Source organism: Leptodactylus fuscus, chromosome 3, assembly GCF_031893055.1.
Source record: "Leptodactylus fuscus isolate aLepFus1 chromosome 3, aLepFus1.hap2, whole genome shotgun sequence".
NCBI lineage: Eukaryota > Metazoa > Chordata > Amphibia > Anura > Leptodactylidae > Leptodactylus > Leptodactylus fuscus.
The window spans coordinates 67340882-67357003 of record NC_134267.1 but is presented as its reverse complement, the minus strand read 5'-3'; the positions used below and the strand labels follow the sequence as shown (position 1 = coordinate 67357003).

Genomic DNA, 16122 nt, shown 5'->3' with positions numbered 1-16122 from the left:
ATTTTCCCCATAGTAGCAAATAATGTCCTTGACCTACTGTTACACTATTGTGCACCGATTCTGTTGCCACATAAAACACTCTTTCACATCTCCTTTTGATGTCAATGGAGCTGGGCCCCAATAAACAGGGGTCAGAAATCCTGTTGATATGCCATACCTTTCTGAGATGAGAATAAGCTATAGGTAAAGAAAAAAAATACTATACAACATTCTTTTACAATTTGGAGAAATTGCAAAAATCTTACTATATTAAACTTTTTTGAGATATGTTCATTGAGGTGAATTTTTAGGCAATACACTTACATATGTTAGAAGGGTGTTCAGGGGTCTAAGGTTGTTTTATACAAATGTAATGCTAACAACTTCCTGCAGAACCTAAAGAAATGTTAGAAATAACTAGTAATAGGATATTTCTTCACCAAGAAGTAGCCATAGCTGTAGAAGACATTTATTCAACCCCTTGGCAGGCTTTGTCAGAGTTCTCTCTCCATTTCCCATTGGAGGTCTTCTAGTTGTGAACTGTAAAGACAACCTGGTAGTGTTTGATTCCGCTTAGGGTGAGCGGATGTATCTCCTTCTATTGAGACGGTAACATTTTGTATGCTTAGTGCTGAGAATAGAGAATTACATGCAAGGCATAGCAATTGCGCCTTAACAGTTCCTTGAATACTAATAGATGGATGCTCACATCTGCTATCTCTTATTTTATCTCTTCATACAGGCGCAGCTTTCTCAGGCTTTGAGTGGAGTTTCAGATAAAGCAAAAGAAGCCAAAGAATTTTTGGTTCAGCTAAAGAATATACTGCAACAAATCCAGGTATTATCCTTCTGTTCTTTACACAACTGCATCCAGACTATGACATACAATATAGGAAGAAAGAAGACTGATCTTACCTTGTTGAATTTGTGTGTTGGGGAGAAGCCATATGTGCAGAAACGCAAGTGTCAAAACTGCAGTTTACTGTCCCAGATTTCATTTAATCTCATCCACAGAACACACTGCTGTACATACTGTATGTGAAAACCGTACATTGTAGCTGTGAAATCACTGTGCTTTTTACTCTTTGTTATTTTATGGAGTGATGGAAAAAAAACACTAATAAATACAGCAGAATTTCTGTAGCAAAAAATGCAAGCTGCAATGAAAAATACAAGGGCAAGGTACATTTATAGAGTATGTTTTCTGCTGCAGTTTTTCTGCCTTTTTCCGAAAGAATTTTTCCACTTAATTTCATAACATGTGGCCTTAGCTGGGATTCACATGTACCGTCTTTGCTATATTTTCTCCCGTGTTTTTTGTGCAGAATTATTGCACGCCGTAATACTGATTCTGTTTTCTAAAGTTTATGATTGCCATTAAAGTGAGCCTGCCATAGAAAAAAAAATCCTTCTAAACCACTTACATGTTGTTCTAGGATTTGTTTGATACAAAAAAGTTCCTTATGTAACTAAGTATAGCCTTACAACTGAAAAAAATCTATTTTTCGGCTGAAGCCCCACATTGCGCGAAAAGCTGCGTTTTACAGCATCTGCAAAGTGGATGGAATTCTGGCTAATCCTATACATACATTGCAGAAAAAATCAGCAGCGAAAAAGTTGTGTTTTCCAAAATTCTACATGTCACTCATACCTGCGGAAACGCTGGTATTTTCTGTATAGGTATAAGGGGGCAGAAAGACAGCAGTGGAAAACACTGTGGAATTGCAATGAAAAACACTGTGGAAAATATATGCAATGCATTTCCCCCATGTTTTTTCCCGCAGATTTTTTATGTTTTTGCTGTGCTTCGCTACATGAGGCCTTAGCCTTTATCTATATGCTATTCAGTACACCCAGAACATGGCCGAGTCTTTCAGTGTACCCATTTTTGGCTGTGGTCATCACGCAGTGTTGTCTTCTAATATAAAGATTGATAGGTGGGGTGACCACAAGTGAAAATGGATGCACTGGCAGACACAGTGGTGAACCTAGCCTCTCTGCTGCCTGAGGCGGACGATCAAAAGACGTCCCCCCTCCCCCATTAAGTTGGGGGGGGGGATTGTTGTTCATTTTGTGATCGCCACCTCAGACAGCGGGGAAGGGGGGGGTTTGGGGATGCTAGCGGTAACATTACAATAAATACGATGCAGTAATACAGGGGACGTCTTCCCACATTTCCCATCTCTTCCCTTTGGACCGCCATGACCACTTCTCCCAGCTGTGACTTGACTCTGTAAAGTTTGAAATACAGACATCTTTGACTCTTCACTTCTCCATGCACCTAACCCCTATACATCCTACAGCGGCCCCTGCAGCCTATATTATGCTCCACAGTGGCACAGTAGACTGTGGGGCGCAATAGAGGTTACAGGGGCCACAGTGGAGCCTTCAAGCTCTATTATGCCCACAGTTAAACACCATGAACTATTATTATACTCAGGGGTCTTTTCAGACAGACCCCAGGGGAGGTGAGTAGAGATGAGCGAACACTAAAATGTTCGAGGTTCGAAATTCGATTCGAACAGCCGCTCACTGTTCGAGTGTTCGAATGGGTTTCGAACCCCATTATAGTCTATGGGGAACATAAACTCGTTAAGGGGGAAACCCAAATTCGTGTCTGGAGGGTCACCAAGTCCACTATGACACCCCAGGAAATGATACCAACACCCTGGAATGACACTGGGACAGCAGCGGAAGCATGTCTGGGGGCATAAAAGTCACTTTATTTCATGGAAATCCCTGTCAGTTTGCGATTTTCGCAAGCTAACTTTTCCCCATAGAAATGCATTGGCCAGTGCTGATTGGCCAGAGTACGGAACTCGACCAATCAGCGCTGGCTCTGCTGGAGGAGGCGGAGTCTAAGATAGCTCCACACCAGTCTCCATTCAGGTCCGACCTTAGACTCCGCCTCCTCCGGCAGAGCCAGCGCTGATTGGCCGAAGGCTGGCCAATGCATTCCTATGCGAATGCAGACTTAGCAGTGCTGAGTCAGTTTTGCTCAACTACACATCTGATGCACACTCGGCACTGCTACATCAGATGTAGCAATCTGATGTAGCAGAGCCGAGGGTGCACTAGAACCCCTGTGCAAACTCAGTTCACGCTAATAGAATGCATTGGCCAGCGCTGATTGGCCAATGCATTCTATTAGCCCGATGAAGTAGAGCTGAATGTGTGTGCTAAGCACACACATTCAGCACTGCTTCATCAAGCCAATACAATGCATTAGCCAGTGCTGATTGGCCAGAGTACGGAATTCGGCCAATCAGCGCTGGCCAATGCATTCTATTAGCCCGATGAAGTAGAGCTGAATGTGTGTGCTAAGCACACACATTCAGCACTGCTTCATCAAGCCAATACAATGCATTAGCCAGTGCTGATTGGCCAGAGTACGGAATTCGGCCAATCAGCGCTGGCTCTGCCGGAGGAGGCGGAGTCTAAGGTCGGACCTGAATGGAGACTGGTGTGGAGCGATCTTAGACTCCGCCTCCTCCAGCAGAGCCAGCGCTGATTGGTCGAGTTCCGTACTCTGGCAAATCAGCGCTGGCCAATGCATTCTATTAGCCCGATGAAGTAGAGCTGAATGTGTGTGCTTAGCACACACATTCAGCTCTACTTCATCAGGCTAATAGAATACATTGGCCAATCAGCGCTGGCCAATGCATTGTATTAGCTTGATGAAGCAGAGTGTGCACAAGGGTTCAAGCGCACCCTCGGCTCTGATGTAGCAGAGCTGAGGGTGCACAAGGGTTCAAGTGCACCCTCGGCTCTCCTACATCAGAGCCGAGGGTGCGCTTGAACCCTTGTGCAGCCTCGGCTCTGCTACATCAGAGCCGAGGGTGCGCTTGAACCCTTGTGCACACTCTGCTTCATCAAGCTAATAGAATGCATTGGCCAGCACTGATTGGCCAGAGTACGGAATTCGGCCAATCAGCGCTGGCCAATGCATCCCTATGGGAAAAAGTTTATCTCACAAAAATCACAATTACACACCCGATAGAGCCCCAAAAAGTTATTTTTAATAACATTCCCCCCTAAATAAAGGTTATCCCTAGCTATCCCTGCCTGTACAGCTATCCCTGTCTCATAGTCACAAAGTTCACATTCTCATATGACCCGGATTTGAAATCCACTATTCGTCTAAAATGGAGGTCACCTGATTTCGGCAGCCAATGACTTTTTCCAATTTTTTTCAATGCCCCCAGTGTCGTAGTTCCTGTCCCACCTCCCCTGCGCTGTTATTGGTGCAAAAAAGGCGCCAGGGAAGGTGGGAGGGGAATCGAATTTTGGCGCACTTTACCACGTGGTGTTCGATTCGATTCGAACATGGCGAACACCCTGATATCCGATCGAACATGTGTTCGATAGAACACTGTTCGCTCATCTCTAGAGGTGAGGGAACATAATAAACAATGTTACTTAGCTCTATGGGATCCGATGTTAATCCTAGCTGGCTTCGGGCCTACGTGGTAATGCCCAGACGTCACGTTGTCTGAGATATTACCATATAGGCCCAAATCCTGTGATAGCAGTAACAATAATAGCGATAGTGGGATCGCGGGCTGGGCCCGGTCCTATTCACTACCGCCCGCTGCGACCTATAATAGAAGGGGAAGTGGGGGCGGCAGTGAGCAGGACCGGGAAGGTTGGTAAATAGGCCACTTCCTGCAGGTAGCGGCCTATTATAAAACAAACAAGCATAAAGTTCTCATACTTACCGACCTCAATGCTGATGCTGCTCCCGCTGCCGCCGCATCTTCTTATCCTGGCAGACGTCTGTGTATCAGCATAGACGGCGTGATGACGCCGCCTACGCTGATACGTAGACGTCTGAATCAGCACAAGGAGAGCGGCAGCTCTCCTTCGCTGATTCAAATTTAAAAAAGTAAAAAGAAAAAAATTTGCCCGGTCCGCTGCCCGAGGTGGGCTCCTGACCTCGCCTCATTAGAGGTGCGGTGCTGGGCAGACATTGCCTTGTCCCAGGTACGCCAAGTAGCTCAACTCCCTAAAAATGATAGCGAACTGATTTTTTAGCCAATTGCAGCACACTTGGATATTTTTAACATGTGGATTGGTCCATTTGGTGGTTCTACCAGTTCACATTAAAAGAGACATTGATAAAATTATATCACAGAACAAAGTCCATACTTACCAGATAGTAGGTGATGCAAGACTGTACATTGATGTGAAAAGACATGTTCACTACCTACAGTACAGCCTCTATAACAACATGAGGTCCAGGGTCCCACGTTGCGAAAACACTGCATTTTACAATACCTGCACACATTGCAGGAAACTATATGTTTTCCATATAGGTATAATAGGGGCAGAAAGTCTGCAGAGGAAAAACTCAGTGGACTTCTTCCCACAGCGGTTTCTTTGCTGCAATTAGCTGCGTGGAGCCTTAGCCTAAAAGTGTTTTGAAACTATTACTAGTGGTGGTTGACACCCTGTAATGTGCTCAATAAAAGACATGAATAGTATATGTACTATTAGTTTAGTTACATTGTGTTTGTCTATAATTGTGACCAGGAGTGGATTTGGCCATAAAACAATCCAGGCAATTACATGGGGCCCCAGTGATCAGTGGATCTCCTTATGGCTTTTTCAGTCGTTACATTGGCCATATCCTGTTGGATCACTCCAACATGGTTCACAGTACATAGTGGTTTACTGCAGGATACAGATAAGCCCGAGTGATATATGATGAAGGCTGTACAGGTAGAAATTACTGATAAACATGCAATCGTATACCCACAATTTATGATGGGTGGGCGCCTAGAATTGTTGGGTGTTTTTGAAACAGATTCATTTTTGAAAACGCAGCTTTCCCACAGCAGATTTTTTTCTGTAATGTGTGGATGGGATTAGTCAGAATCTCATTCACTTTGCAGGTAATGTAAAATGCAGCGTTTTAGTAACTTGGGGCCCTGGCCTTAAACTGTTTTTAGCAATTTTCATGTATACATACAAATCTAAACATATTTATAGAAAATGTTATAAATTTTGATTTTCAATGTAGTTAACATTTTACACATGATTTATTTATTTATTTATTTTTAGGAAAATGGACTGGAATATGAAGCATGCTTGGTTGCTCAATGTGATGCTTTAGTAGATGCATTAAATCGACAAAAGGCAAAGTTGCTCACCAAAGTCACAAAAGAGCGAGAACATAAATTCAAGGTGAGGAGCAATATTCTAGCTTTGCACAAGGGCAATAAAGAAACATTTTAGGATAATGGTATACGTGATTCCAATAACAATATAACTTTAATTACTTTGATTTTAGTAATAGAGTTGGCCCAACACATGATAATTGTTTGCTGGGTATGTGGTGTATATAGGATCAGCATTGAATTAATCAGAGTTGTACAGATATAGCAGATTTTAACCTGACGTTTAGGCTGAGGCCCTATGTTGCAGAAACACAGCTTTTTTTGTTGCAGATTTTACTGCAGTTTGTAGAGCCAAAGCCAGTAGTAGCCATATATTTCCATTCCTTTTGTAACCATTCTTTGCTATGGCTCTCAATATGCAACAAAAAAAGCTGTGTTTCCACAGTGTGGGACTTTAGACTTAAAGGGGTTGTCCAGGATCATAAAATTAAAGGAAGTCTGTCATTCCATTTAGCCAAATTTCCCTAACGACATGTTAGAATCGTCTTTACAAAGGCCATTCTAGCCCTACCTTTCTTTTCTTCAGTACCGTTTTTATATGCAAATTCTGTGCACAGAGCACGGCACCGTCATCCCTAGTATTCTGCTTCCTCCTGCTGTTACACACCCTTCAAGTGAAGGCATCCTCCTCTTCTTATACTTCGATGCATCAGCAGCAGCCCTGCTGTACAGCGCATGAAGAGAAGAGTAAGAAGAGGAGGATGCCTTCACATGAAGGGGCGTATAACAGCAGGAGGAAGCAGAATACTGGAAATGACGGTGCTGTGCTCCAAGCACAGAATTTGCATACAAGAATAAAGTCTTTATTTCAAAAATGGTGCTGAAGAACAGATAAAGAAAGATTTCTAAAAGCTATTCAAACATATCGTTAGGAAAATTTGGCTAAATCTATTGATAGACTCCCTTCAGTTCGGGCAACAAAAGAGGGCTAAAAAATAAAATTGCATTCATACTTACATGCATTCTTGCCTCTGTTTCTTTGCTGTAGTGGCTGTCACTGCTGTCGCTCTGTTGGCATGTAATGGAGGATACAGATAAGTGTGAATATGTTTTTATTTTCTAGCCCTCCTCTGCTGTGTGAATTTCATTTTATGATCCTGGTCATCCATTTTAATGAGTTACAATCTTTGATATCCGTTCAATCTAGTAGGATTTATTGCTAAATCTTTGTAGTGATATTTTTGTAGGAAACCACCATAGATAGACCATCAATTTTAAAACCTGAAATAACCACTTTAAGGGCCCTTTCACACGGAGCAAAATGGCGCTGTTTATGGTGCCAAATTTACTGTGTGTAAAAAAGCACTTTTCATTGATTACAATTGGTGCCGCTCGCTTTTTTCTAAGTGCGGTAAATTCGGCGCCATAAACAGCACCATTTTGTCCCGTGTGAAAGGGTCCTTACAGGGTAAAAAGTCTCCTGAATAGACAACTACATCCTCTGTTACACTGACAGTAGTGTACAGATTTCTATTAATGTTCATATTTTATAGAGCGAGTTACCTGGTTGAGCTGTTGTAATGCTCAGCAAAACATAGAAGTAATTATGTTAGAGGAGGAATTATCATAAGCCATTGTTGTACACTAATGCTAAAATTGTCAAGTGACAACTCAGAACGGTAAAACTGTCAATATGTCACGCTGCAACAATTAAAAAGAGTGCGGTGTACATGTGAAGTCAGAAATGAATTGCACAGTCACCGACAGGCACGTGACATTGAAACATGTTTTTCCTACGACAGCAGGCTGCAACTCTATAGCTACACCAGGAAGATATCCTAATCCTTACCAAAGGGGATTAGCTAAAATGTGCAGGTTTTTTTTTCTAGGTTGTCTGGGACCAGATAAATCACTGTACATTGAAACTGCGCCAGTCAACAGGGCTAATGGAATATTGCCTTGAAGTAATCAAAGAAAATGATCCCTCCGGCTTTTTACAGGTAATATAGTAATAAAGTAATATAAGGAAGCATATGTGGCTGTCATTTGGTATATAGGCTGATTCTATGCAGATGTTTGATATTTCAGATGTTGATGAATTGGACTGTATCTTCTTATGTGTGTTAGTTTTGCAGTTTCCTAAATGGTAGTACTGCTATAACATGAAAATAATCACAAAAAATATATGTTTAAGCCCTTAACACTATACCTTAACTATACTTGATGGTTTGCCATACATTATAGCAACATGACAAATATAGTTTAATCCACAAGTAATACAGATATCTATCAGGTCTTCCATTTACCATGTGCTATCTATACTAAGTGTCCTCATATGGTCTGCAGAGTCCTTTGGGCCTCCTGACGCTCCAGGGCCTTGAAGCAATTGCTAACTCTGTACTCCTTATAGCTACACCCCTGGTTACATCATGATGATCACGGAGGCACATTTTCTGTGCCCATGCAATTAACAGTAAAAACCACAGATCATGCCTGTTTAACTCTTTAGGAGCCATGGGAAAAAAGCAACTGCAGCATTTGTGGAGCATAAAGAGATTGGCCTATTGGCCCTCCCCTGCAAATTTGGCTACACCTACCTCAATATCTTCCCTTAAAAATGTAATATATATATATATATATATATATATATATATATATATATATATATACTGTTGTAGATACATAGACCAATATATATGTGCACTGTTGTACATACATAGACCAATATACATGAGTTCTGTTGTAGATACATAGACCAATATACATGAATACTGTTCTAGATACACAGACCAATATACTGTATATGAGTACTGTTATAGATACATAGACCAATATATATGAGTACTGTTATAGATACATAGACCAATATATATGAGTACTGTTATAGATACATAGACCAATATATATGAGTACTGTTATAGATACATAGACCAATATATATGAGTTCTGTTGTAGATACATAGACCAATATACATGAGTTCTGTTGTAGATACATAGACCAATATACATGAGTTCTGTTGTAGATACATAGACCAATATACATGAATACTGTTCTAGATACACAGACCAATATATATGAGTACTGTTATAGATCAATAACTGTTTTACAGACAGTGTGAACTGGTTGCAGTGCATCAGTGCTTTATGGGAATGACTTGATTCAAACAAAAACAGTCCCTTAAACCATGTAAGGACACAATTGTTATACTAAACCTGAAATTTGATAGTCTAAAGCAGGGGTCTCAAACTCAATTTACCCCGGGGGCAGCTAGAGGTAAAGTCTGGGTGAGGCTGGGCCGCATCAGGTTTTTCCCAAATTTTTTTTCCCTAAAAGTCATATTCTGACACCCATAACTTTTTTATACGTCCATGTACGGGGATGCATAGGGCGTCTTTTTTTGCGGGGCCGGGTGTACTTTTTAGTTCTACCATTTTCGGGAAATGCTATTGCTTTGATCACTTTTTATTCAAATTTTTATCAGAATCAAAACAGTGAAAAAATGGCGGTTTGGCACTTTTGACTATTTTTCCCGCTACGGCGTTTACCGAACAGGAAAAATATTTTTATAGATTTGTAGAGCAGGCGATTTCGGACATGGGGATACCTAACATGTATGTGTTTCACACTATTTAACTACTTTTATATGTGTTCTAGGGAAAGGGGGGTGATTTGAATTTTCAATACTTTTTAAATTTTTTAATTTTTTTTTTTACTTTTTTTAATTTTCTTTTTTTGCATTTATTAGACCCCCTAGGGGTGCTGAACCCCAAGGGGTCTGATCACTAATGCAATACATTACAATGCTAATGCATTGCAATAAATCATCATTTCTTTTGCAGGCTGCATAGACCAGCCTGCAAAAGAAAGAGATTGCAGACCGGCCGGGAGCCTTTAACAAGGCTCTCAGCTGTCATGGCAATGTGACGTCGGCACTGGAGCTTGCTCCAGGCGCCGTCGATCACCAGCAAAATTGCGGCGCCCATGCGCCGCCGGGAAAATGGTGTGGCGCCGGAGGGGTTAATGCCTCCGATTGGTCCAGAGACCGATCGGAGACATTAACACCGGTTGTCTACTGCTTAAAGCACACCCGGCATGCGCCGTACTATTACGGCGGATGTCGGGAAGGGGTCCGCCGGGGCCGCAAACTATTGTCCCGCGGGCCGCGAGTTTGAGACCCCTGGTCTAAAGCTAAGGCCCGACATGGCGTCCTGCAATGAAAAAGGTCTGTGGAAAGAACCACAGACAGAAAATTCCCCTAGTTTTCCTCTGCAGACTTTCTGCTTGAATTATACCTATAGGAAAAATTTTGACATTTCCATAGGTATAATTGACAAGCTGCGATTTCCAAAATTGTGACGCTTTTGAAAACCGCCACGTGTCTGCAGCGCGTATCTTAATGCAAAGTGGGGATGGGATTTACTAGAATCCCATCCACTTTGCTGTGACTGTAAAACGCCATGTTTTTTTGCGCGGCGTTTCCACCATGGACGAACTGCAGCGTTTACGTCATGTTAGGGCCAGCCTAAAGTAGTAAAAAGTTTACTTTGTGTACATGGTTTCAGTTGAAAAAATTCAACACTTTGTCAAATTTTAACCCCTTCCCGACATCTGCCGTAATACTACGGCGCATGCTGGGTGTTTAACTATGGCTGCCACCTGGGAGTCGGGCAGCTGCCATAGCCACCATGCGTCTACTGTTTTACACAGTAGACAACCAGCGCTAATGCCCTCCGCATGGGCGCCACCATTTTGCCGGTGATCACTGGCACCTGGAGCAAGCTCCAGAGCCGACGTCACATTGGCAGGACAGCTGGGAGCCTTGTAAAGGTTCCCAGATCTGTTTGTTGTGATTTGCTTTTGCAGGCTGCAAAAGAAATGGCGATCTTATGCAATATATTGCAATGCATTAGCATTGTAATGCATTGCATTAGTGATCAGACTCCCTGGGGTTCAAGACCCGTAGGGGGTCTAATAGATGCAAAAAAATAAAAAAATAAAAAAATAAATAAATGAGTAAAAAAATATATATAATTTTTTTTTAAAGTATTAAAAATTCAAATCACCCCCCTTTCCCTAGAACACCCATAAAAGTAGTTAAATACTGTGAAACACATGCATGTTAGGTATCCCTGTGTCTGAAAATGCCCGCTATCTTAATTTATTCACTTCATTGTTCACATGTGTTTCTATGACCACGGGCCCCAGACCACGGGTTTATCTACTCAGCCCCCAAGTGATGTAGCTGTCTTCTCTCAGGGGGGGAGGGAGGGGCTGAGTGCTCGGCAGCAGCTCTGAGCTGTGTATGTCTCTACCACAGACAACCAACGGAGCTCCTCAGATAGGGGAGGTGGGAGCTGAGAGCTCAGGGATTTCTTAGCTCTTATCAGTCGGTTTAATTGAATTTGGCTGATAAGGGCTGAGATAGGGAGTCTGTTACCTCTGTATGTAATGCAAGCTGACTCAAATCCAGCTCTGCTACATCAGCTTCTACACCAGCTTCATACTGTGGTCATTCATTTACAACCAATCCCTCATTACTGACTGCAAACATAGCAGATAGCAGAGCAAGTGAAACCCCGCCCACCAATGTGCCGATAAAACCAGGAAGTGAACAGAGCAGACAGCCTGTAGGTTGGTGAACAAGCGTGATGGGAATACCCCTTTAAGCTCTGAATTAAAGATTAACCCTTTGGGCTGTAGAGAAATGGCCACATATACCAAGAAAGTCAATAAGCACTTAGACATAAAATACAAGTTACCTATCACCACATCAATTACATCATCTCTATTTCATAAACCTGAGATATCCAAAAAGGGCAAGTGAGGTCATAGTGTTGGAAATGAAGACATGGATTTCTAAGACAATGAAACAAAGTGGATTGATTCCCTATTCAATCCTATTAACGTTCTGAAGCATCTTAAGAGTAGTTGGAAGGATAAAACTGAAGACTTGTAAAAAATGCAAAAGCGGAAATTAATGGTTGTCTACTTGTCTTTAGAACATTGTGTTGTCTTAGGACGCTTTTAAATGTGGCAGTTTTGTTGCAGAATATTCATTGAAAATCTTTAACAAATTACAGTACAATGGTAATGAGACATATTGTGGGGAAATTCTATTACAAATTTGAAACCCTCTGCATGTGATGGAACGTTTATCCCTTTGTAATGCAATGGCTACACATATTATTGTTCTTTTTAAATCCACGAGGAATAATTTTAGTCCATCCGGTAGCTTGTTTTATGGCGCCTACAATGCCGAGAAATAGCAAGCAATCTATATACAGGTACTTTTAAGGGGTTGTCTGAGATATTTCAAAACTTGTCCATTGGCATGGAACAGTGTAAAATGCAATGCTCCTGGTCTGGTCACTGTTGTTGCCTCGCAGACTGCGCTCCTCTAGATCCCTACCCACTTCTTTTGAACGGTTGGTCACAGCAGAGATAAGGTGGAATTGCTGAACACTGCATGCTCCCCTTTGCTGCAGTGGTCGTCTCTTCGCTATACCAGGGTCTGGAGGTCTGCTGTCAAGATCCCAGCCGGGACCTCTCGGTGTTGGTGCAAAATTCACGATTCACCGTTCCTTTTCCCCTCTACTCTGACCCAATCCTGAGGACGTAGGCTATTTTGTAGCCCTTCCTTGTGCTTGCTAAAGCTCCACATTTGGAATTTAGACTTCTTCAGAATCAGCTAACCAGCAACATCCCTCCAGATACTTGATGAAAAGAATTAAGGACACTCAATTATAACTTGATGCTGTTCTTACTCATAGAAAGGAAAAAAATAGTTCAATGGACCCAGGCCAAGTTCTATAAATACACCAACAAAGCTGACAAAATGCTGAAGTCCAAATTGAAGACCCATCAGCATCTAAACATGGTATATCAGATACGGAAGTTGGGTAGTGAGAACACCATATACAAACATTTTTTAAATTTTTACCAAACATTGTATTCTGCTCATTAGTAATTGCTTCCTTTTTTGTCCTAGCTAAGTTACATCTGATATATCCCATGACTACCCTGTTGTGTTTCGGCAGGTGTCAAACTAATGGGGACACCTCCATATTTGGTGAACTTTTGTTAGGCACTTATGGTTGTCTGTTCACAGGATGATCCAGAGACTTGTGAGCCAGTCAGTTATGGAACCCATTTTCTGCTAGGTTTTAAACTGTCAGGCCTCCAATATTCCCCTTACAAATTGCTTCAATATATCCTAATTTTCGCCAGAATCCATATAGTGTCCAAATGCAGAACGCCTAATCTTTCAGTCTCAGAAGTCATTATGACTCTGTTATGTTGTTTATGAAGATTAACACTACCATATCTAATATCTAAGCACACTTTGATAAAAGGCTTGTCATAATGTCTACAATTGTAACCCCTGAATGCGGCATCTAAGATTTAACATTCCCCTCCTTTTTTCTTCTAAATTGCTCATTGTCTATGTTTGACATGAGATGGCAGAGATTGATAACCCGTGATCCTGGTAATGTAATGCTATGATTATCCTTTGGCTTTTATCCTGTTCTCATTCAATGAACACCTTTGAAACAAAAATGAATAAATAGCCATAACTCGCCTGTTATGTGTCCTGGTGATCCAGTGCTGATCAGTTAATCTGCCACTGCTGCAGACAATGACTGTCCTCAGCAGTCACGTGTCATACACTCACATGTCATTGCTGAGCCTGGTACTCGGCTGGAGTAGTCATTGTGACATCATTGCTACTGGATCAGTGGGGATCTGCACAACTAGGACAGCCCCCCCAGAAAACCCCTTGAAGTACACTAGAAATATGAAACAATTACTTCTATGTAGAGACAACACTGCCTGAAGTTAGAAAAGAAAACCTGAGTATTCTGAGCTAACACAGTTCTTAACTTCAGATAGACTGTTACCAGGTACCAGGTACCGCTTAGAACAATGGTCAAAACCGCTCTGAGCATACTGCGCCAACCACAGAGCCAAGTCTGGCCTCCGGACGTCTTCACCAGAGCTCCTAGTGTTGGGGATGGATTTGGCATATTCCTTCAGCTAAAGTTAGCAGCAACTGTGAGGGCACAGCACGCTTGGCACACCACCAGTAACAGCAGGTCCAGAAGATAAAAACACTCACCAGAGCTGAGTTGGAGCTGAATGAAGGCCTGTAAATGTCCATTTAAGCAGGAGAGCAGGAACAACCCCAGGCAAGATGGCAGAGTTAATCACGTGGTTGTCAGTCCAGTCAGTAACGAGAGGTCAGTGCAGTACAGAAGGATAAGGCAGGAGAATTGTCGACAGATCCTTTTGGGAACGTGAGATCAGAGTGATATCAAAGTCGGTATCAATGGAGAGGAGCCTAGGAGGCAAGCAGGGGTCGTAACGGAGAGGAGTGTAGTGTCAGAATCAGCAGGCAGAGAAGTGGTCTGGTAATGGAGCCAGAAGGTCAAACACAAAAACACAAGCAGGTACAGGATCAAGTGCTTAAGCACCAGAGAACTGAATATCCAGCAGTGAATGTAGGACGGAAGTGACTTAAGAAGATGTGGGACAGACAAACGTGCAGAGATTAAAGGGAACCCAAAAAAGTTCAACTTTGGTCTCATCTGACCAGAGCACCTTCTTCCATGTTTGCTGTGTCCCCTATATTGCTTGTGGCAAACTGCAAACCATTCAACAATGGTTTTCTTCTTGCCACTCTTCCATAAAGGCCAGATTTGTGGAGTACACGACTTATTGTTGTCTTGTGGACAGATTCTCCCACTGAGCTGTGGGTTTCTGCAGCTCCTCCAGAGTGACCATGGGCCTCTTGGTTGCTTCTCTGACCAGTGCTCTCCTTGCTTGATCTGTTAGTTTAGTTGGATGGCCATGTCTTGGTAGGTTTGCAGATGTAGAATACTTTTTCCATTTTTGGATGATTGATTGAACAATGCTCCTTGGAATGTTCAAAGCTTGGGATATGTTTTATAACCTAACTCTTCTTTAAACTTCTCCACAACTTTATATCTGACCTGTCTGGTGAGTTCCTTGGTCTTCATGATGCTGTTTGTTCACTAGTGTTCTCTAACAAACCACTGAGGCCTTCACAGAGCAGGTGTATTTATACTGAGACTAAATTACACACAGCTATTTTGATTTATTTAGCTTACTTGTATAATAGTAATATTAATAATGATAATGAATCTAAATAAATTGAAATGTTGTACAGTTGGGAAAACAGTTTATTTCACATTTATTTAGCCAATGGGCAAATTTCTTACTACAGAGCCATAATTCTTACAAGATATATCCAAATATCTGAATAACTGTAGTTAAGATGATTATTTTATATGTTTCATTCTGCTGCATTTGCTGTTCTAAAGATTTCAGATGCTTTGATAAAGCGCGTGCAAGGCTCCCAGGAACAATGGGTTAAAGGAGCACTGGAACCAAAAGTCTCTCCTGAATTTGAGCTCACGTTGGACAGTGACCCTCTGCTGCAGGCGATTCACCAGCTGGACTTTATTCAGATGAAATGTAAGGGTGAGCTCCCAGTTCTTATTTGCTGTGTGATTTTCACTGTATACAAGTGAGATAAAAATATGGAAACCTATGGCGGGAGACTGAAGAGAAGTTTGGGGGGACTGAAGATATCGAATGATTGACATGTTAAATAGAGGCTCAGAGAACTTTACTGACATTGTACTATATATAGATTCCGTGTGAACGGATATTTTTTCATTGTTAACTCCTAACTTCAAATATTACCATCTTCAGATGACTGGAAGGATTTCACTTCCAAAAGACTAAAATATTAACTTGTAACTAGCAGCAACTGATAAGTACCATAGTTTCAGATGTGAAGATGAAGCTTCACCTATAGTTTATATTGTCAGCAATTCCAAAACCTGCTGACGGAATTTATTGTAACCATATTTTATTCTGTTTACATGCAATACACAATGCTGAACCTAAGAAAGAATCATAAGTGTGAACAAGAAATAGAGTTGTCAGGTTGTCAGTCTGGTCTGCAGCATGTTCTACAAAACAATCTTGTAGAAATCT

The 16122-nt window shown here is 41.8% G+C and overlaps 1 protein-coding gene across 3 annotated transcripts in view; it reads left to right on the top strand.

Moving 5' to 3' along the window:
* TRIM67 (tripartite motif containing 67) overlaps nt 1-16122 on the top strand; it is a 72202-nt gene that overhangs the window by 29648 nt on the left and 26432 nt on the right. For 2 of the 3 annotated variants that reach the window (XM_075267694.1, XM_075267692.1), the window contains exons 2-5: nt 722-817; nt 6043-6165; nt 7988-8098; nt 15441-15594. In XM_075267694.1, the coding sequence (XP_075123795.1) occupies nt 722-817; nt 6043-6165; nt 7988-8098; nt 15441-15594 (484 nt within the window). Of the gene's footprint in view, nt 1-721; nt 818-6042; nt 6166-7987; nt 8099-15440; nt 15601-16122 lie in introns of all 3 variants that reach the window. The other variant, XM_075267693.1, reaches the window with a different exon arrangement.